This window comes from Glycine soja, chromosome 13, assembly GCF_004193775.1.
Source record: "Glycine soja cultivar W05 chromosome 13, ASM419377v2, whole genome shotgun sequence".
Taxonomy (NCBI): domain Eukaryota; kingdom Viridiplantae; phylum Streptophyta; class Magnoliopsida; order Fabales; family Fabaceae; genus Glycine; species Glycine soja.
Genome location: NC_041014.1, coordinates 19,358,365 through 19,379,537, shown reverse-complemented (window position 1 = coordinate 19,379,537; position 21,173 = coordinate 19,358,365). Strand labels below are relative to the sequence as shown.

At 32.7% G+C, this 21,173-nt stretch overlaps 3 protein-coding genes across 3 annotated transcripts; 2 read left to right on the top strand and 1 right to left on the bottom strand.

The window, feature by feature from the left end:
- Positions 1-286: 286 nt before the first annotated feature.
- LOC114381245 (probable calcium-binding protein CML29) lies at positions 287-1,051 on the top strand. The gene has a single exon (XM_028340461.1). It carries the CDS (start codon positions 351-353, stop codon positions 822-824), a length of 474 nt encoding a protein of 157 aa, XP_028196262.1. The 5' UTR covers positions 287-350; the 3' UTR covers positions 825-1,051.
- Positions 1,052-4,768: 3,717 nt separating this feature from the next.
- On the top strand, positions 4,769-8,183 carry LOC114382016 (probable transcription factor At5g61620). Its single transcript, XM_028341247.1, has 2 exons — positions 4,769-5,296; positions 6,983-8,183. The coding sequence occupies exons 1-2, from the start codon at positions 5,241-5,243 to the stop codon at positions 7,860-7,862; spliced, it is 936 nt and encodes a 311-aa protein (XP_028197048.1). The 5' UTR covers positions 4,769-5,240; the 3' UTR covers positions 7,863-8,183.
- A 6,203-nt stretch (positions 8,184-14,386) lies between these two features.
- LOC114381017 (protein terminal ear1 homolog) lies at positions 14,387-18,921 on the bottom strand. The gene is made up of 4 exons (XM_028340191.1): positions 18,534-18,921; positions 17,998-18,111; positions 17,748-17,907; positions 14,387-15,079 (listed from the first exon to the last, which is right to left on the bottom strand). Exons 1-4 carry the CDS (start codon positions 18,863-18,865, stop codon positions 14,876-14,878), a joined length of 810 nt encoding a protein of 269 aa, XP_028195992.1. The 5' UTR covers positions 18,866-18,921; the 3' UTR covers positions 14,387-14,875.
- Positions 18,922-21,173: the final 2,252 nt, after the last annotated feature.

The following is a 21,173-nucleotide window of genomic DNA, read 5'->3' as shown; positions in this document are numbered from 1 at the left end:
ACCTTCCACCAACGTATCCAACCAACCTTATTTAATTGCATTTTAATAACTAAGAAACGAATTTTAAGAATAGAAACCCTAGACGTTTAATTTCACACAATTTATTCCATTTGAACGAATAGAACTTTCCTAACTTTATTCTCAAAGAAAAATGCGACGATAAGAACGAATAAACTTTTACAACCATATTAGATCCTATTCCTATAATCTTCAGCATCACAAAATGAAAAAAATGGCATAAATTCTTGGCCCCGGCCTCTTTCCAACTATTTATATATAGTGTCAAATGAGAGACCTAGCAATAGACAAACTACAAATTAAGCACCACACCACTCTCCAATATCCCCAGCATGGCTCAAGTGGGTTCTCTATCTTCCGAAATGGAGACACTGAATCATGTCCTAGCCCTAGTGGAGGCATTCCGAGCATTTGACGCGGACAACGATGGCCGAATCACGCAGGCAGAGCTAGGAGGAATCTTGGGGTCACTCGGGTACAACCCTAGCGAGCAAGAAGTTAGGGCAATGATTGAACACGGCGACAAGAACAAAGACGGGTTGTTGAGCATCCACGAGTTCTTGGAGATGAACACCAAGGATTTGGAGGGTGGAAATCTCGCCAACACCCTCAGCACCGCGTTTGAGGCTTTGGATGAAGACGGGAACGAGATTTTAACCGGGGAAGAGCTTCATGAGGTCATGCAAAACTTGGGTTTGGACTTGTCTCTTGAGAATTGTGTGCATCTTGTTACTTCTCTTGATGCGGATGGAGATGGGGCTGTGAGCTTGGATGAATTCAGGCTCATAGTTGATTCCCTAATCTAATTGTATCTTGTGGTGTATATGGTGTGTGATCAATAATCATATCATATATATGTATACTTATAGTTAGGGTTGGAGAAATTAATGTATTTTCATAAATAATTAAGGAATAAGCACTTGTGAGGTGCATGTTAGTTTACCAATAGAATGCGTAGTAGCAAAAGATGGGATAATGCTATTCATTATATCATTAATTTTATAAATTAAGAGAGAGATTCTAAAAAGAAAAAGTAGTGTTTAATAGTATTTAGAGTGCCTATTTCTTTTATTAATTTTCAATTGTATAGAAACAAACCAAACACATACTCTTTGAATATAGTTTCTTCTATTGATTCATTGAAAACCATAAAAATTTATAGATCTCATATTTTATTTAATAAATCTCTATTATAATTTTATAATTTTCTAAGAATTTTAACCAATAAATATGTTAAAAAATATGCTACTAGCAATCCTTGTTAGGTCCTATTCAAAATGCCAGACTCTACTCCGAAGGCATCACCGCAGTACCATACCAACCACTAGTAGAGGACGCGTAATTTTATTTTTTTTATTGGCTACTGATTCAGAAATTAACCTTAGAAAGTGTGCAAAATTTGGAGCCATTTTGAAAAAAAAAACTAGTTACATTGTGAATAGATTGCAAAATGGGCGGGCTTTGATATTTTAGGTCCAGCCAGCCTTATGTTTAGCAATCGGGTCAAATTGGCCTGAATTTAAAAATAAATAAAAAACAAAAAAATATTCTAAATAAAATTATATATATATACTTAAACTTAGAATTTTGTAGTGATATGTTGCGCAGTGCATACAATGTTTAACAAACTCTTAATAATTTATTAAAAATTATGAGGTCATAAATACACAGTTTTCTTTTAACCTGATTTTGAAAAAATAAAAATGAATAAAAATGTTGAGACTATTATTCACCAAAAATTAAAAGTTAGGATAAAAAATGCAATTAAATCTATTTTTATTTATTTTTATTTTTTCAAAATCAGATTAAAAGAAAACAATCGTGAGTACCCACGTGCTTGTGCACTTTCCTACTTACAAGTTACGTACAATATAATAATGTTGTTTAATCAATTATCTGGCCAACTTGACGCCTATCGGCTCAACCCCAATTGCCCCATATCGATCTAAACAAATTGGACCAAAAAGAGTTGTTTCTATTTTGCCTACTATTTTTAGGATTCAATCCAACCCTATTTACAGTTTGGCTGGGTTCGCAATCCATTGGGACAACCACATTTTTTCACCTTTAACCGTGACAAGGGAGTGAGAATTGAGAGTCTTGAGAAAAGTGAAAAAAATATTGAAAAATTATGTGTGACAGTCTTTTGGTGTTGGGAATCATACATAGTAGTGGGACATAGCACAACAAAGGTGGAGATCTTTTGGTTCTAAAAAACAAATTGCAATACTCAATGGGTTATCACGTTACCAGTTTTATTTGAAACCCACATCAATTAAACCGGTTTTTACTGGTTCAATAACAATATGATCTAATACTTGGCTTGAATTGGTGAGGTATCCAATTTCTGGGTAAAACGGTTAGACCGACCTGCCTGAGTCGAGTTTGATAACACTGATGAAAACATTTACCAGCATAACATTATCCAAAAAAGAGGGAATGAAATAAAAAAAAATTGTTTTACCTTTCTAAAGAATGTCCAAGATTGGTTTGGAGATTCGCCACTTGATTGACCTCGATCAAAGTTAGGCATGACAACGGAATATTGACTCATGGGCACCCATCCAAACCTATTAAGATTTTTGACAGAAAAAAATCAAGTTGATTGGATTTGGATTTTTCCTGCATCTTAAATTCGAGGGCTAAGAAAATTTTAGTAATGTTGATATCCGTCCTCCCCTTATCCCCACATTTATTAAATTACAAAAGTATCTTTTATATATATTATAAGAAGGAAATCCTAATTTCACTTCTCCCTCTCCTTTTGATTTTGAGTTCTCGTCTAGCTTTTCTCTCTCACCACTCACAAAACATTCACTTCACTCGTTCCCTCTCGCGATCACACACCGTCTTTGTCGGTTGCACACCGCCGCTCGCAAACCTCTACCGCACTGGTACCGCCGTTCACACACCAATACCACCGTCTCGCTTCCCACCACGACGCTGCTCGCGCACAGCCACTTGCATGCCCCCCTACTCACACGCCACCACTGGCCCACCATAGAGGTACTCTCCAGTCTCAACTCTAAATCTCATAGTAATGGTTTTGGAATAATTACACCTTTTAGAATAATATAGCTATTAAGGTATTTTCATACTTGTATCATCCTCTCTGGTAATAAATTGAAGCAGTTTGTGGAATATATAAGCATGTTTGTTGATAAACAAGTCATTTAACTCTCCAAGTTCAAATTTTTAACTAGTTTCCTTTTTTGCTGCTGAAATTGTGATATGATTATGTTACTAATTTAAAAATTGGGCAACACCGTTTTTGTGTGAGTTTTGAGGAGTTGCAATTTTTCAACACCGTTTCTAAATAATATTATATAACAATTAACTTCATAAACTAATTGATGCTTCCCTACACCATTCAAAAGATTAACTATGAACTATAAGTTACAGACCAAGGTTCTTGAATAAGGTTATAATTTACCATGCTTCACTGTTCAGCGTTGTCTTATGTTTGCTGCTTGTGTTGTCTTATGCATTTGATGCTAACTAGGATGAAAAGAAAAACACTGGAAAGGCTGGTCAATGACTAGCTTTTTCAACTTTTCGTGTTTGGCATAATTTGCAGAGTGATTGTTCCTAATTTTGCTGTACTTATAAACTGGATATATGTGTTATAGTGGCCTAATTTTGCAAGTTACTACCCTAACTTTTCTGATCAATGGACATGAATTGTGGTGACTATCTCATGCTTTTCATTAACAATGATTGCTGGACAGAAGTTCTTTCACAAGCTGTAGCATTCCTAAAATATTCACGCTTGCTATGATGCCCTCTAAATCCAATAATTCTTTTAATTGCTTAGTTGAAGTGATATGATGAAAATTATTGTATGTGCTTCTAAAAAAGAAAAGCATTATTTGGTAGATATAATAAGGAGATATTTTGTGATGGTTTTCTGAAGTATAAAATGCTCACTAATTTTAAAAGATGGAGATCTCCAGATATGCAACAAAACAAAGAATAGCATGGTAGTGTCATTAAGGAAGGATATGGATACAAGTTCTTTGTACTGTAGCTTGAAATAAAGAGACATGTAGAAATTAAGGAAGATTATAATAGAATTAATGCATGGACAAGAAATTCATGATTGGGTTAGTCACGTGACAAGACTCTTTCTTTTTCAGTCGAATCACTTCAACGTCTGTGTTAACTCCAATTCATTGTTGCAATGTTGCTGCTACAATGCTTATGCTACTTGCCACTTTGTTTTGCACTTTGATTTGCTTGTTGCCAATCTTTCTTCCATGTTCAATTGTACATTATTTTTAACTAGTTAATTAATCAGTTAGTTTTGTACACTTCATTATTTTTATGATACATTTGTTTGTTGGAGTTGTGTTAAATCTCATAGTAATGGCTTAATTACTCCTGGAATCTTGGATGTGTAAGTTTTTTAGTCACTGAATTTTGTCATTATTTTTTAGTTGTTGATATAATAAATTGACACTTTACGGTGATTTTTAACACTTTTTGATTTTTTTAGTGGTTTTAACACTTTTTGATTTTTTTAGTGGTTTGTGGTCGTTTAAAATATAAATTTAAGCAGTTAAAAAAATAAAAATTAATTTATGACAATGAAAAGCCATCACAAAATATCAATTATTATGTCCTGCAAAAAGTATAATTTGTCAAAATTCAAAAAAAAAATTAAATTTTAGAAATTAAAAATACACACACTTCAAATTGAGAGACTAAAACAATAATTAAGTCTTATTTAACAATAATTTTGATGCCAAAGACTAAGTTTAATACTTATTTTAAAAGGTGTTAAAACTGCCAAGAAAATTTAATGATTTTCCAAGTAAATTGATTCCCCAGTAAATTGATCAATTTACCTGTCTATAATGATGCCATAATTTATATAAATTAGTTTAAGTATAAAAGAATTTAATGCAGCCTATAAGATAAAGAAATTAATTTAATGTAGCAAAAATACGGAACCTATAAGATAAGAAATTAATTTAACGTAACAAAAATATGGACACAAATAGAGCAATTCCGTTCAATACAAATTAGGATATATTTAAGTTGAGGACCAGGCAAGCGGCAAGGAGGTTCGCATCTCAGCCACACACATCGAAATCGGACGGTTGACATTACTTGGGCAAATCTATTTAAGTTGCGGGCGCCTTTAACTGAGTCTTCGCTCAGTCTCTCACTCTCTTTTCAAAAACCCTTTCGAGTTTTAACTCCAAAAGCCAAAATCAAGAATGCCTCAGCTGCAGAGGAGAAACACGTATACTCGTTGGACCGAAGAGGAACACAGGTATGTGGGTCAAAGAAAGAAAGTTTAATTCTTTTTTGTGCTTCGTTCTCTCTTTTCAATTTTTGGAATGGGTTTTATGATACTACCGCAGCTTCCCCGCGCTTTTAATTTAGGCTAAATTATATTCTTAGTTCCCAATTTTTCTTCAATTTTGATTTTGGTTCATTTTTCCTTCTTATTTTTTCCGTTTGGTTAAGGTCATTATATAATTAGTTAGGCAAAATATTAAAGTGGTCTAATTAATATAAAAGTATGGCTGAGGGCATACATACATATGATGAAAGACTAATTGTATAGATACTAGTGATGTTATAATTTAATGATGGACCAAATTATAATTATCAAATTTGGGATTATCAAATTTGGGGTAATCGATGACGTTCACCCCCAATTTTCCTAACAGAAGTCTCTCTATAATTGGAAGATCATAAAACCTAATTTTCTGATCAACCTTTCATCATCATTTTATTATGGTTAATCCAAGTAGCATTTAGTTTTCATTATGATTTTGAGTATGGGAACACAAAAGCATTCTACTCATCTCTATACAGTAACTTCTCTATATGAATAGAATACATGTGGTTAGGATCAATGATTGTTTGTTAGAATGAAACTAGGTTGATTGATTGAATTCTAATATTTGAAATTAAATCCCAATAAATCGTCACTAATTTTAAAAGGGACCGAAATCGAAATTGGAAACAAGATGAAAGACCAAATTTATAATTTTGCCTTTAATTTAAAAGTTCCTAGAGTTCTAATTCAAGAAACTGAGAAAGTAACTATCTCAAACTTATCAGTGAAAAGGCAAAGGGAGTTAACATTTGGTAAAAGTAACCAAGTTGTTGTTTACAATAGATCCATTGTGCAACCAAAATGTTTCAGCTGAGTGGAGAAATTGTCAAAAAAAAAAATGTTCTAGCATAATTCCTCAGCACTCTTCATAATCATCCCCCACTCTTCATATCATCCCCCCACAATCATTATCATCATTGCTCAAACCACCCTCATACCATCCCAACATAGACAAACTAGTAGCTCCCAAGGTACAACATATCTTACGATTACTTTTCACAACATTTTCCACCATGCAAAACAGAGTCCCTTCTCACCCCAACCCATCATCATCACTCCCCTAAACTGTAACAATTTTAACCAACTTGACAAGAGAAGTTAGTTCTCTATATTTAATTCTATTTTGTACCTATTATATTGTATGTATTTTTCGTGTAATTTCTTGTTATGATAAAAAATATAATAAAGTAAGAGGCCTGGAGTTTTTTTTGTCTTTGCATGAAACAATTGAACAAAAAATTCACACCTCATGGATAAGTTACAATTTTATTATGATGAACACTTGCCCTCTGGCTTCGGTTTTGATTATGCTACAATGTGGGGTAGTTCATGCTTTTGCTTATAATGTGTATGGTGGTTACAAAGATGGTGGTTACAACGTGGGATATTTGGGGTTGTGGCTTGCTTTTTATGTACAGGGCTGGTCTCCTTTTGTATCTTCGTATATGCCAACATTCTCCTTGTGGTTCCTGCCCTTGTTTTTCATTTTTCTCTTAAAGTAGTTGTATATTATATAGATTGGTTGGGTTCAATTTGTAAGCATTACTATTTCCTCTATCTGATGTACTTTGTTTTTCAAATATTCACTATCTTTTTGCATTTTTGTGGCAGGTTATTTCTTCTTGGGATGGAGAGATTTGGTAAAGGTAGTTGGACAAAAATTGCACAACAAGTTGTGTTGACAAAAACTCCCTCCCAAGTTACTAGCCACGCCCAAAAGTTTTTCCACCACCATAGTAGTGTCAAACAAAGCAAAAGACAGAGGAAAAAACCCAGCATACATGACATAACCTTGGTCTCACAACCAGTTGCCCAACACAACCCAGTAAATGAGCAATTAGCAGAGAAACTGCATGTGGTTCCCTCACAACAATTGACAGACTTTGAAGGTAGCTTGGCACTTCACCATAATGACCAGCTGAGTAGGCCTCCCTTAACAATGGCACAAGATCTGCAAATTCAGCAATTGCCTCACTTCGTTGACCATGATAGCTGGGTTTCAACTCCAAATCAACAGGTTCCAGAATTACCTCACAATCTTCTTGACCAGGATAAGTGGATTCCTCCATTAGGTCTGCAAATTCACCAATTTTCTGACTTAATTGATGACCATATTGATTTGGCTCCTCTCCCTGATCTACTAGAGTTACCTCTTCCTTATCTACCCTTACCTCACCATCTTGACCAGGAGAAGTGGGTTCCACCACAAGATTTCCAAACTCAGCAACTGCCTCACTTCGTGGATCATGATAATTGGGTTTCAACTCCAAATCAACAGTTTCAAGAATTACCTCACCATCTTCTTGACCAGGAGAACTGGACTCCTCCACTAGATCTGGAAATTCACCAATTTGCTGACTTCAATGATGATCATCTTGATTTGGATCCTCTCCATGATCTACTAGAATTACCTCTCCCTGATCTACTACCAAAATTGTCTCACGATGACCAGGAGAAGTGGATTCCTCCAACAAATTCACCAACTTCCTGACTATCACATTTGGGTTCCAACTCCAAATCAGCCATTACCTAACAACCTTGGCAAACAGATGTTAGAAGAACTACAAGGGTTTTCTAGGGACTTTTAAATTAAAAGCGTGGAGGAAGCTACGGTAGTATCATAATTTGTGCTAAGTTGTTTCTTCTCATTTTTGGCAGTAAACATTACATTCAGTATACTTAACCCGTTAGGAAAATGGATTAGTTTTGCAATTTTGTATTGGGTTTGGAGGTCCCAGGTTCCTTAAAGTACCTGGCTTTGTACTCTTTCATCTCTGTTTATAATATCACAGATTCTTATATTCTTTTTTTATTCTGTTAGTTTCTTTCTAACTCATTAATCCTCATGTCCAGTTCTATTGTATTCATATAACTAACTAGTAGCTTTTTATATACAAGAAAGTAACTATCTCCAAGCTTATCAATGTAAAGTCAAAGGGAGTTTCCATTTGGTAAAGTAACAAAGTTTCTGTTTACAACAGATCCATTGTGCAACCAAAATGTGACTGAATGCCTATGAATCCTCTAGACTTTACAAACAGAAAATAAAGGCGTACCATGACAAGAAGCTGCAGAAACAGAACTTCCAGGGTAGTAATAAAGTTTCTAAAGAAAAATATTTTCTCCCGTTTTGGAGTCCCACGGGCCCTAATCAATGATAGGGGAAAACACTTCTGCAACAATCAGTTAAAGAAAGTCTTGGAGCACTATAATATCAGACATAAGGTGGCCACACCTTATCATCCACAGACAAATGGCCAAGCAGAAATTTCAAACAGAGAGCTGAAGCGAATCCTTGAAAAGACGGTGGCATCATCAAGAAAGGATTGGGCTTTGAAACTAGATGATGCTCTGTGTGCCTATAGGACCGCATTTAAGACCCTCATCGGATTGTCTCCATTTCAGCTAGTATATGAGAAAACATGTCACTTGCTAGTGGAGTTGGAGCACAAAGCGTACTTGGATCTTAAATTTCTCAACTTCGATGAAGCTGCATGTGGAGAAAAGAGAAAATTACAATTGCTGGAGTTAGAAGAAATGAGACTGAATGCCTATGAATCCTCTTGACTTTACAAACAGAAAATAAAGGCGTACCATGACAAGAAGCTGCAGAAACAGAACTTCCAGCCAGGACAACAGGTCTTACTCTTTAACTCCAGGCTTAGATTGTTCCCAGATAAGCTGAAATCGAAGTGGTCAGGACCGTTTGTCATTAAAGAGGTGAGACCCCATGGTGCAATTGAGTTGGAAGATCCTACAGGAAGCAATCTTGAAAAGAAATTGATAGTCAATGGACAACGCTTGAAGATCTACAAGGGAGGACAATTAGAGAGGCTCACAAGCATTGTCTACTTAAATGACCCATGAAGAAAGCACAGCGTCTAGCTAAAGACGATAAACTAAGCACTGGCAGGGAGGAAACCCAACACATTTGTACAAAGTTAGATTTTCTATTAAAAAAAAAAGAAACCTGGAAGTGACTCCTTTTGCATTGATAAATTTGAAGTGCACCATGCATCGTTTGGCTTTTTAGACCTGTTAAGTCCTAACTAAGATATTAGCCACTCATGGCCATGAGGGCTTTACAATGGGAGGGATGGAAGAAAGAATTGGAACAAATGATAAGAAGAGAGGAGAGGAGGAGTTCTCGGGCTTAAGGTAGTAGTAAAAGTGCTTTGAGACTTAGTGTCTTTTCTCCTTGGCTTGACTTCCTTTTTATAGCTGTTGAAGTGAACATGAGACTTGATGCCAAAAATCTTCCTTATTTATATTTTTTATATCTTTTGGATTTGTTTTGCTTTTAATCCATCATTTCCATACCTGCAAGTCATAAATAAGAAAAATATCAATTCTTATAATTTAATCCAGAAATAACTATTAAATAAATATTTTCAAAAATATTTTCAATATATTTTTATTATAAGAATAACTCATATTTAACCGTTATGAGTTATTAGAAGAAATGAAAAAAAAAAAGGATCAAAATCCAATAACAAAGCAACAGGGAAGAAGAGGGGTTATTTTTTTGTTTAAAAAAAATCCGGTGTAACCATTTCTTCAGCACACCCACACTTATCTAAAAAAAATTACATCTTACGACTAAAATGTTTTTCTCACTATGAGAGACTTAATTGACTCTGACACAATAGCTTGTTCCACAATCATTAGAAATCAGCTGAATTGTAGTGGATGAATATGATTCTACAATCAATTCTTTAAAGCCATGATTCCAAGCTATGGACAAACCCAGAAAAATAGCCCAAAGCTCAGCATGAGCTACCCCACGCGAACAACAAATGCAAACAAAACATTACCCTGCATAATAATCCCACAAATCTCCACCTGCTGTCGCTGCTTGACTAGACATCAAAGGCAAAAACACCAAAAGGGGGCACTTTTACAAATTATTTATCAAAAAGGGGCTCTTTTGCAATTATTTTCAGGGGGGTCTGTTTTTTATTGCAAAGCGCTCCCCAGACAGGCGCCTGCACTGTGCACGTGACACGTGGCACAGCAGGTAGCGCCCCTGACGCGAGCGCCTTTGGTAGCGCCCAGGGGTCAGGCACTACTGGTGGCGCCCCTGCTGCAGGCGCTACGGCTAGCGCAGGGCACCCCCCCCCCCCCCCCAGCCTCTTCTTCTCACACCCCCCAGTCTCTTCCCACACCCCAGCCTCTCTTCTTCTCACACCCCCCACCCCAAAATTTTATATTTTTTATATTGTTTATCAAAAATTTAAATTTTGTTTCATCTTTGTTATTAGTATCATTTGTTATTTTTTATATTCCCACACCCCCCACCCCAAAATTTCAATAAGATTATTTTTTATACACTCTAAATTGTATATTTTTTAATTTGTTTATCAAAAATTTAAATTTTTTTCATTTTTATTATTAGTATTATTTGTTATTTTTTTATATTTTATTATTCTCTCTTTTTGAAGTATATATAAGTACATTTTCAATAAAATACATTTTCACCTAAAATACATTTTGAATTCCTAAAATGTTTTAAAATATTTTTTGATTTGGTCAATTCTTTTTTGATTTGGTCATTAAATTACGATAGAGATCACTTTTGGTTTATGTGTCATTAACATTATGGTTATTTATTTGTCGTTTCAATCTTATCGTGCAATGCTTTTAAAATAAATTATCGTGCAATGCTTTTAAAATAAATAAAAATAAATAACCATAATGTTAATGACACATAAACCAAAAGTGATCTCTATCGTAATTTAATGGCCAAATCAAAAAAGAATTGACCAAATCAAAAAACATTTTAAAACATTTTAGGATTTCAAAATGTATTTTAGGTGAAAATGTATTTTATTGAAAATGTACTTATATATACTTCAAAAAGAGAGAATAATAAAATATAAAAAAATAACAAATAATACTAATAATAAAAATGAAAAAAATTTAAATTTTTGATAAACAAATTAAAAAATATACAATTTAGAGTGTATAAAAAATAATCTTATTGAAATTTTGGAGTGGGGGGTGTGGGAATATAAAAAAATAACAAATAATACTAATAACAAAGATGAAACAAAATTTAAATTTTTGATAAATAATATAAAATTTGGGGGGGGTGTGGGAAGAGACTGGGGGGTGTGTGAGAAGAAGAGGCTGGGGGGCAGGCGCCTGACTGCCCTGCGCTAGCCGTAGCGCCTGCAGCAGGGACGCCACCAGTAGTGCCTCACCCCTAGGCGCTACCAAAGGCGCCCGCGTCAGGGCGCTACTTGCTGTGCCACGTGTCACGTGCACAGTGGAGGCGCCTGTCTGGGAGGCGCTTTGCAATAAAAAACAGACCCCCTCCGGAAATAATTGCAAAAGAGCACATTTTTGATAAATAATTTGTAAAAGTGCCCTCTTTTAGTGTTTTTGCCAGACATCAAATTCACAATTTTATTATAATTATATAATTATGAGAGAAATTTATTAAATAAAAAGTGAGATTTATAAAAAAAAATTATAATAAGTAAGAAGTGTTTTAAGGAGTACAATCATAATATTTCTTGTTATAAATATATTGAATTTAATAACGATGTATAGTTTACAAGGTCAATAAGAAATTATTATTAATTATTGATATGATTTTTGATATAATTATTAAAGTTAAGAAAGTAATCATATATAATAATTTTATAATTGAATAACAGTGTAAATATTTTTGGTTGTAAGTACATAACCTATTTTTCTCAATAATATTCCTCTACTTATAAGATTTGGATTTTGAAGGAACCTATCACTTTTGTTAAAAATTATAAATTAACCAATATATACACTTTCTACATAATAGGATTGAAAATTCATCCAATTACATCATCCTATTTATTATAATATCATGACAGTAGAGTAAATTCTTATTAAATATTTGTGTAAAATTTTACATTGAATATTCATAAAAGTTAAATTGAAAACAATTATTTTTATTATTATAGTGTTATATTTATTTGTGTGCATAAACCATTGTGATGTTTGAATAGATAAAATCAAATTTGATTGTAATTCGTTTGTATTTATATAAGACTAAAACTTAAAATCTCATTTTTTTATAAGAATTAATTTATAATGTTTTTTTATTAATTATTTTTAAATTAAAAATACTCTTAATTAAAAGAAAAAAGAGAATGAATTTACAAATAATTAGAAAAGAGAAAAATATTAACCATAAATATAATTTTGAAAAAAATATAAGTTTAAGACAAATTAATATATTGTTATCAATTAAATTAACAACGATGAATTAGATAATTATATCTTATAAATAAAAATAGAGAAAGTAAAAGAATAAAAATGAAAAAAATAGAATTATTTTACTAATTTACTTTTGAATAAAAGCTTTCAAACACAGAAAACATGTCCCTATAAATTCAAGTTTAACTAAAATCATTTGAAATCAAATTTATAAAATATAAACACTCAGTAAAATCAAAATCACTTAAAATCAATTTTATACAGTATACTCATTCACCCAAACGTACGCAACTTATTAATTGGCTTTGTTTTACATCCTTCAATTTTTGCGGCTTCCCTTTCAACATCTGTACCCCAAATGATTTTCAGTTGTCAACTCCAAAAATAGAACAGCAATTTGACCCTTTTCATATCACCACAAGACCAGACAAATCGAACCAGAAGTCATTCAATGCAATTCTGAACAATCCAATGAAAATAGTGATACCAACTTACCAAGTCCCAGTCTCACGCTAAAATAAGTACAGCTTAGGAGATAGGGGCCGAAAGAGCTATAACCAACACTCTTTATAAACTATGAAAGAAACTTAATTTGTGTTTTTACAACATTAATTAAGAAATTAAAAAAATATTTATTTTAGAGATCATAAGAAAATATTAAACAAATCATAAATAATGTAATTTTATGTAACTTAATAAAAAAATTATTTTAATTTTTTAACCAATTTGTCAATTTTTTAAGCCGTATTTCCTTCCGTCTTAAATATAGGGGAAAAAAACATGTTACACTAAGTAAGATCTTATTCGGGCTGATTGTTTGCTTTTAATTTTAAAATTTTATAAATTCAAAACTAATTTTAGAGTTGAATTGTTAATTTTTAACTTTAATTTTAAAACCTTGTTGCAAAATAGAAAAAAGAAATTTCCCAAAACTAATTCTAAATTATTGATATTTTTTCTCATCCTCTCTGCTCCACCAATAACCGGCCACCATCAACATGCCTTTATAGTAGCACAATCCCTCTATAACATGCTATGAATTAGATTCAACTATTATCCTTTCTTCATCTAATTTTTCATGTCACCTTAAGATCCAAACACGCATTCGAGGGAAAAAGAGAAATGTAAAGGGTGGAGAGACTTGTGTACGAGGGAAAGAGAGAAACGTAAGGGGGAGAGAGACCAGGTTTGGTGAATGGTGAAGGAGAGACAATCAGAGAAGGGGAGGAGAGATAAAGAGAAAGGGGGACAGAGGCCAAGAAGAGATGGTGGTTGGTGAGCGTCAAGAGAGATGACAGAGAAGTTAGAGTTATGAAACTAAAAATTATTATTGAAGGAGAAAATTTTAAGAAATAATTTGTGTTTCATATTTCTTTTTTCTCTATTTTCAGTCAAATGTTTCTTTTCATTTTCTTTTTGAAATTCAATACACAAATTAACATATTCTGTTATGTTGATTATATGTTGTATATTATATTATTAACAATTTCCAGAGGATGGTAAAATCATCTCATGAGCAGTTAAATGTCCGGGACCTCGGAAACAAATAGACATGCCCCAGTTTCATACAAATTAATTCTCAATGTATTATTTTCTTTTTAATTCATTAAAGTTTCATGTATGAATTCTTCAATACTTACTATGGTACTATGGCACTGTAGTATACATGACGGAACACATTAACACGAAAAAACACAACCACCACGTTATTTTCCATTGAGAATCATGCACTGAAAGATTAGGATTAACACGTACAAATACACAATTACTATTAAGACAAGTACAATTTACAGCAGTAGACAAAGCAAGCGAATATTAAACGATACAAACTACACAGAGCAACTCATAATTTGTTAAACCCATGTTTCCAATTCACCCAAAATGGTATATAGCATGGAAGACCCCACCATTTCCAGGGGGAGAATGAAAACACAGGAATCTCATCTCTCTAGACAACCTAAAACTAAGAAGGGGAAAGAAAGTCAAAAAGATACTATGCATGGTTACAATATTATCCTAGGACCTAACTGATTAGCTGTTCCCATATGAAACCTAAAAATCTCATACCCAACAAAAAAAAAAAAAGAGAGAGGATAAAGGGTTATATTAAACTTGCAAGTGCGGGATATGCATCTGACCTAACTAATCCTAAACAAAGCAAGGATTCACCAATACCACGATCCAAGTCCAAGACAAAGAAGTGCTACAACCTAGGAAAAAATGTTTTTTTTTTTAAAAAAAAGCAACTAAGGATTAAGTTCCCATGGAAATGGAAAGGACGTACGGAAGGGGACGGGGCTCGAATCACACGTTTGGGTTAATTAAAAGAAACAGGTTCCTAGGGTTCTTCTTCCGTGGCAGACCCAATACATGTTTTCCCACGTAAGTTCCCTTGATTCGACGGTTCAAGCCATCACGGCCTCCTCCTGAGTATAGGACAGGCAAAAAATCTCGACTCTCGCACTTGAAAACTTTTCCCTGGAAAATCCTCTTCAGAGTATCTTTACCCTGCATAACGAGTGAAGTGACATCATTACCATTAAAATAGAATGGGACAATACATGTAACATAAGAACAAAAAATAGGCTATCTTACTAAAATAAAATTAATCATCTTCTTAGGGAGCAGGAGGGTGTCTATTCTCTTTTTCTTTATTTGTCCTACTTTTACATGAATTTTGCATAAGACCTTTTGTAGCTAGTCAGTGGCATTTCCTGTGCTATGGAATTCAGTTTCCTTTCTTAATATGAAAATGAACTTTGTTTGTCCTACTTTTACATAAAACTTTGCAAAGACCTTTTGTAGCTAGTCAATGGCATTTCCTACGCTATGGTTCAATTTCCTTTCATAATATGAATATGAATTTCTATTAGCCCAAAAATAATAAAATAAAATCCACACTTTCAATTTATTATGCATTTTTGTTTTGGTATCAAATACTTTTAACCATCAAAATCATTTCAATAAATAAATGCCTAAGTTACAAAGTATATCTATCATTTAGATGCCGGTAGGAATTGGGTTAAAACTTTTACCATTCCCTTCTCATTAGTACATATAAAAAAGAGTATGATTTGTTAAATGAATAATGATACACAAAATATTTTTTATTTTAAAATTTTTATCAACACCTTTCATTTTTTCCTTATCTTTCTTTTTATCCTAACATAAATTCTATCATATCTATATTTTTTTCTCTCTCTCTAGATTTAGATAACATTTGAGTATTTTTTATCAAACATTTTATGTCTTGGATGTCTAGATTTTTGAAAACTCCACAAACATGCAGAATAGAAATGACATTATCACTTGAATCAAGACTTAATTTTAACAATTAAGGTGGAACAGGATCATGAACAATAAATTCTTTAAAATAAAACAGACTAATTTTATAAGTTCATTATTACAGTAATTCCTACAACTACAAAGGATTGGAGTAATAACCAAGACAACTTTATTTGTGCAAATAACAATTAAAGTGAAACAGTATCAGTCAGAGCAATGAATCCTTTTACGAAAAAACAGATTCATTTTACAAGTTGATTCTTATGGATAATTCCTGCAAAAGTTGGACTAATGAGGTATAAAATAATGGAATTTGTGATATGTTTTAAGTATATCACAGAAACCAAACATTCAGTTGGTTTCAGTTCAAATAAAATTTCAAAGCTTTTATGCTGAAAAACAAAAAATTGTGACATCAAAGGAAAATGACGTATCTTTTAATTACCAAATAAAAAAATCCATCACAATTACTCATAAGACCTACAATTTATCTTCTTCACTCGTGTTAGTGTATCTATCATATCCTGTTACTCGAGGATTCTAACAGTGACTAACATTAATTTTTAACTTACTATTGAATCTTATTGTTTAGCATCAAATTGAATTATCTTAAACGGGATTTAATACAAATATTCACATATTTAGAGAAATTAATTGTGTCAAAAAATGTATTTTGAGTTTAATTAATGAGAAACAATTGCATAGACCCAACCCTAAATGTAAGGTGGTAGACACATCCAACAAAAGTATGACACCTCTTAAAAATATAATAAAATAATATCAAATTAAAATAAATAAAAAATAACAAAACAAAAAGGCACAATTGCTCCCACCGTCTCACCCACCCATTGTCATCAGACTCATCTCTCTCCCTTCTTTCATCCTCCATACCTTCCACCATTCTCCTTTCTATCAAGATTTTTTTGCAAAATTCCTAACAAGCTCGTGTGAAATATGTCAAGTATAGATAAAACAAGAAATTAGAAGAAAAAAAATGGAACACATTACAATAACTGTAACTGGAAGACATTCATTTTAATTTCATATTTCACCATCGCTCAACCCACCGAAATCGACAAACTCAGAATCTCATGTTTAATATACAATCTACAACTTAAAGAGTAAAAATAATATTTGAAATATGAGGATTAATTAAAAAAAAAAATAGTTGCAACTTCATTCCACGAACTCGTCATTGGAATCGAGCCACCATCCTCCACCCACTGCGCTTGCAAACCCAGTTGTCGATTCTGTAATGCACCACCCTCTAGCTGAATTACAAGGGCTTTAATGGCTTCTCAGATTCGTTTATTTTCTAGGTTGAACGGCGGTGGAAGATGGAGAAGATGAAATGGGTAACGGAGATAATGATCGGTGAGAGAAAGTTCTTTTTGATTTTTTATTATTACTTATTATATTTAATGACGTGTTACATTTTTATTAAACGTCTCTACCTCTTCATATTTGAATTGTGTCTATGCAAGTTATTATCTTAATTAAGATATCTTCAAATAACTTTTAAGATGTGACTTTTATTATTAACTTACTTTTTAGAATAAAAACATTGAAAGACAGATTCCTCCACTTTTAAAGTTAATAACCAAAATCAATTTTGTAATTTCACTTTCATTCAAAATCCGTTTTACTTCACCCAAACACACTTAAAACTGAAAATTAGGACCACCGTACCAAAATGTGCATAACACATCATATTCAGATTTTAGAATTTATTAGAATAAATTAGTAACACTTATAATTACAATTTATTCTTAAATAGAACTAGCATACTCAATAGAATTTCAAGCAAATTCCATTATGAAGATCCGCGTTTGCAGATGTTAGAGTAAAAAATGGCATTCTGCGAAATAACGACAAAAAAAAAAAAAAAAACCTGATACTGAGCCACGTTGATTTCACATATCTTCTTGTTTTTGGCGACATCCCACTCGAAACCTTGGAACTCGCTGTAGAACTTGAACGCAGCAGCAGGAGTGGTGAAGTTCACAAACGCGTATCCCAAATTCGACTTTTTCTTCTCTATCGCGTGTTTCCTGAAACACAAAAAACAAACCAAACCAAACATTAAAAACGTACTACACACGAATCGTAACCAAAAAAAAAAGCTTGTTTCTGAACCCTACCCATAATCCATGGGCAAATAAACGAAATCAAACTTGGACCAAGCCTTAGGATCCTCAGCGCTTTTGTTCTGTTTAAAGCAATGCTCGTCCAGTATTAGCTGCAAGTCTTCAAACCTAACAAATTTCGAGACACAAACAAACAAAGTGTTGGGTTCAGATATGTAAATAGAAAAAAAAATTAAAATTAAAGTATAACAAAAAATATAAGTTCCACGTAAAAAATGAAAAAGTTTTTTCTTATTTTTCTTCTCACACCCCAAGGGAATGTGTTTGTTTGTGATGAAATAAAAAAAATAGAAATGAATAATAACGTGATTCCCACTCTTATATTTTATTTTATTTCACTTCACATTTTTTTCATTTCTTTAATTCAAATTCACATTTTTTTTATTTCTTTTCTCTCTGCGGAACGCAAAATGAAACCAAACTGACTAACTATACTCACTTTATTCCCAAAACAGAAAAAACTGGAGAGAATTTTTGTAAAATACAGGAAAAGTGTGTGTGTGTGTGAGAGAGAGAGAGAGAGTGATTACTTGAATTGGTTAGGAATATTGCGAATCATGACAGTGGTGATAGAAGAGGTCTTAGCTTCTTGAACGGTGTTTGGAAACGGAACTGCGCGATTACCAAGAGGCTTTGCCCTAGCATTATTCTCAGCTAGAAGCTTCCTTCCTCTAACCCTGGCCCACACTTTAACCGTTTTCACGTTCTGATCATAGGGAAACGGAAACGGAGACGGAGGGTAAACCCCCAAATTAGAAGGAGGCACGTAGTGATGGATAAAACGAGGATCATAAAATACTTGATTATTTGGTGTCGAATAATAAGATTGGGCGTTTGGGTTGAGAGGATACTGAGAAAGCATGATGCAGGTTTGGAGGAAGATGATGGGGAAAACGGAATGAGGTGAATTTGAAAGCAGTGAACATGGTTTTATTTATAGGAATGAAATTAAGGATATGTTCGATTTAAAAGAATGAAATTATTACCAAAGTAAAAATAAAATAAAATACTTAAATTAAAGTATAATATAAAAATTTGAAAGTGATCTTAGTTTTTTAATTTTTTATCTGAAATATATGTAAGATGAAAATAATCAAACCTTAGATTTAGGATTAAAGGAAAGAATGAAAAAATAAATTGTATTTTTCACGTGGAGTCTGTATTTTTTTATTCTTAATTTTAATTTGATCCAAATTCTTTTAATTTTTTATTTTCTATTTTCATTAATAAATTTTTTTTTATAAGTTGTTGTTTAATTTTTTTATATGAATCATATATCACAAATGTCTTTTCATATATTGGATCAGAAATTAATTTAATTACACTTAATATATTACTTGAATATATTTAAGATAAAAAATTTTAAAAAAAATAGCTTAAATTTTACACCTCTCCACCCTAATTAAAATATCTTACTTTTTTATATTTTAATTTATTTTTAGACCTCTTTTATTGTTTTAAACCAAACAGATCCTACTATAAAGAAAGTTGATATAGCTGTAAGATTTGGAAATATCTTTGTAATGACGATGAGGTATTAATTTTTATATTGTTGCATTGAATACTCCTTCTCATACAAGGTCAGATCAATCCCTTCTTTTTCTCTGTCATTGCCGTTGGATGATGTCGCTCTGTACTCTCCATACACTCTTTTTCCTTACAAATACTTTACGGTCTATATCAACTTTTTTGGTTTTTAAATATATTGAATAGAAATTATGCTTAATTTCATTTATATTGAGATAAATTATTTTAAATTTTAATTGAAAAAAAAATCATATTTATAATAAAAAAATTAATTTATCCACAGACAAGACAATTTTGTCTTTCTTATATTCCATAAAATAAAATCATGTTCACCGCTTTCAAAAAATTGTACATAAATATCCTATATGTTATTATATAACTAATGAGAATATATATATATATATATATATATATATGATGTGACATGTATAAAAAATTTTAAAAAATAAATTATGAGTGCCACTAAGATATTCAAAAAGTAAGATTAGATGAATGTATGTGTATCATCATTAGTCTTTATTTAAAATTTCAACATTATTAATTACAATATTTTAGTTAAAATGTTTAAAACAATACATTTTAAAACATATTTTTTATTATTACCACGTAATATTTGTTAAAAAATTATCAAAATTATATCATTTTTTATATAAGAAACCGTCACTTAAAACTTTATTATTTTAATTAACTATTATATAAAAAGAACAACATGCCTTGGTATACAAATACTTCTATGTGCCTTTACTTTCCCACCTCTTAAGTTCCTCCGAAATCCAAAGCAACGTTTTCCATGTGCTTTTGGAAGCCGAGACTTGCAAGGAAGGGATTCTGGGAGGTGTTTAGGCTGTTTGGGAAGTTGTCCAAGGTCGTAATCCTAACCAAGTGTGACCGCATCGGTCACCGTTTTGGTTTTGCAGGTTTCTTGGAGGTTTCTGACGTGAGGAGATTGGAGGAGGCACTAGGAGGGATCGTGATCAACGGGGTTTGTCTTCGCTTGAATGCCGACGACCTAGGTTGGAAAGAAGGGTAGTAGTGGGGTATGGTCATGGTGGGTTGCGTAGGCTTGGAAGGGGGACCAGCGAGACACGAGCAGGTCGTCGTGGTCTTTCGCATGACCGACATTGGCACACTTAGCATGCAGTGATGTTAGCAAACCCATTCTGGCAGTTGTTACCAATGATGGGACTGTCAACCAAGGTGCCAACTCGGGGGCGTGGAAGGGGGCTTGCCATGGAGGGGGGTCAAGGCGAGGTGCCATAGGTGGTTTTTGATCTGCCTACGAGTGAGGTCCAGCGGCTTGTTAAGGCGTGATGTTTACTTATTGGTATAATTGCAAAAATTGTAGTGATGATGCTTATTGTTTCTTGTTCTTGTTAATGAGTTGATAACCTAGAGGGAAATTATGTGTTGATAATTTCTTGATTTAAATAACTTATGAGAAAAGATAGTGTGGCTTTAGTTTCTTTAGAATTAGCAAAAGAGATTTTCAATAGCTATTTACATTGGCAGGCGTGTATTTCTCTTCAAATCTTTGTGCCGCCATATATAAATATAAGTCCAGTTACATATGAATTATATTGAATTTTATTATATTATATTCATAAATTAAAATTACTTCCAATCTTGAATGACGAATAATATAT

Bases quoted from the DNA above. Each gene is read 5' to 3' on its own strand.
- LOC114381245 (XM_028340461.1), top strand. From the start codon at position 351: ATGGCTCAAGTGGGTTCTCTATCTTCCGAAATGGAGACACTGAATCAT.
- LOC114382016 (XM_028341247.1), top strand. From the start codon at position 5,241: ATGCCTCAGCTGCAGAGGAGAAACACGTATACTCGTTGGACCGAAGAG. The intron at 5,297-6,982 runs GTATGTGGGTCA...TTTTTGTGGCAG, and splicing joins TGGACCGAAGAGGAACACAG to GTTATTTCTTCTTGGGATGG.
- LOC114381017 (XM_028340191.1), bottom strand. From the start codon at position 18,865: ATGCTTTCTCAGTATCCTCTCAACCCAAACGCCCAATCTTATTATTCG. The intron at 17,908-17,997 runs GTAGGGTTCAGA...TTTGTGTTTCAG, and splicing joins TATTTGCCCATGGATTATGG to GAAACACGCGATAGAGAAGA. The intron at 15,080-17,747 runs GTTTTTTTTTTT...CTCGTTATGCAG, and splicing joins TCAACGTGGCTCAGTATCAG to GGTAAAGATACTCTGAAGAG.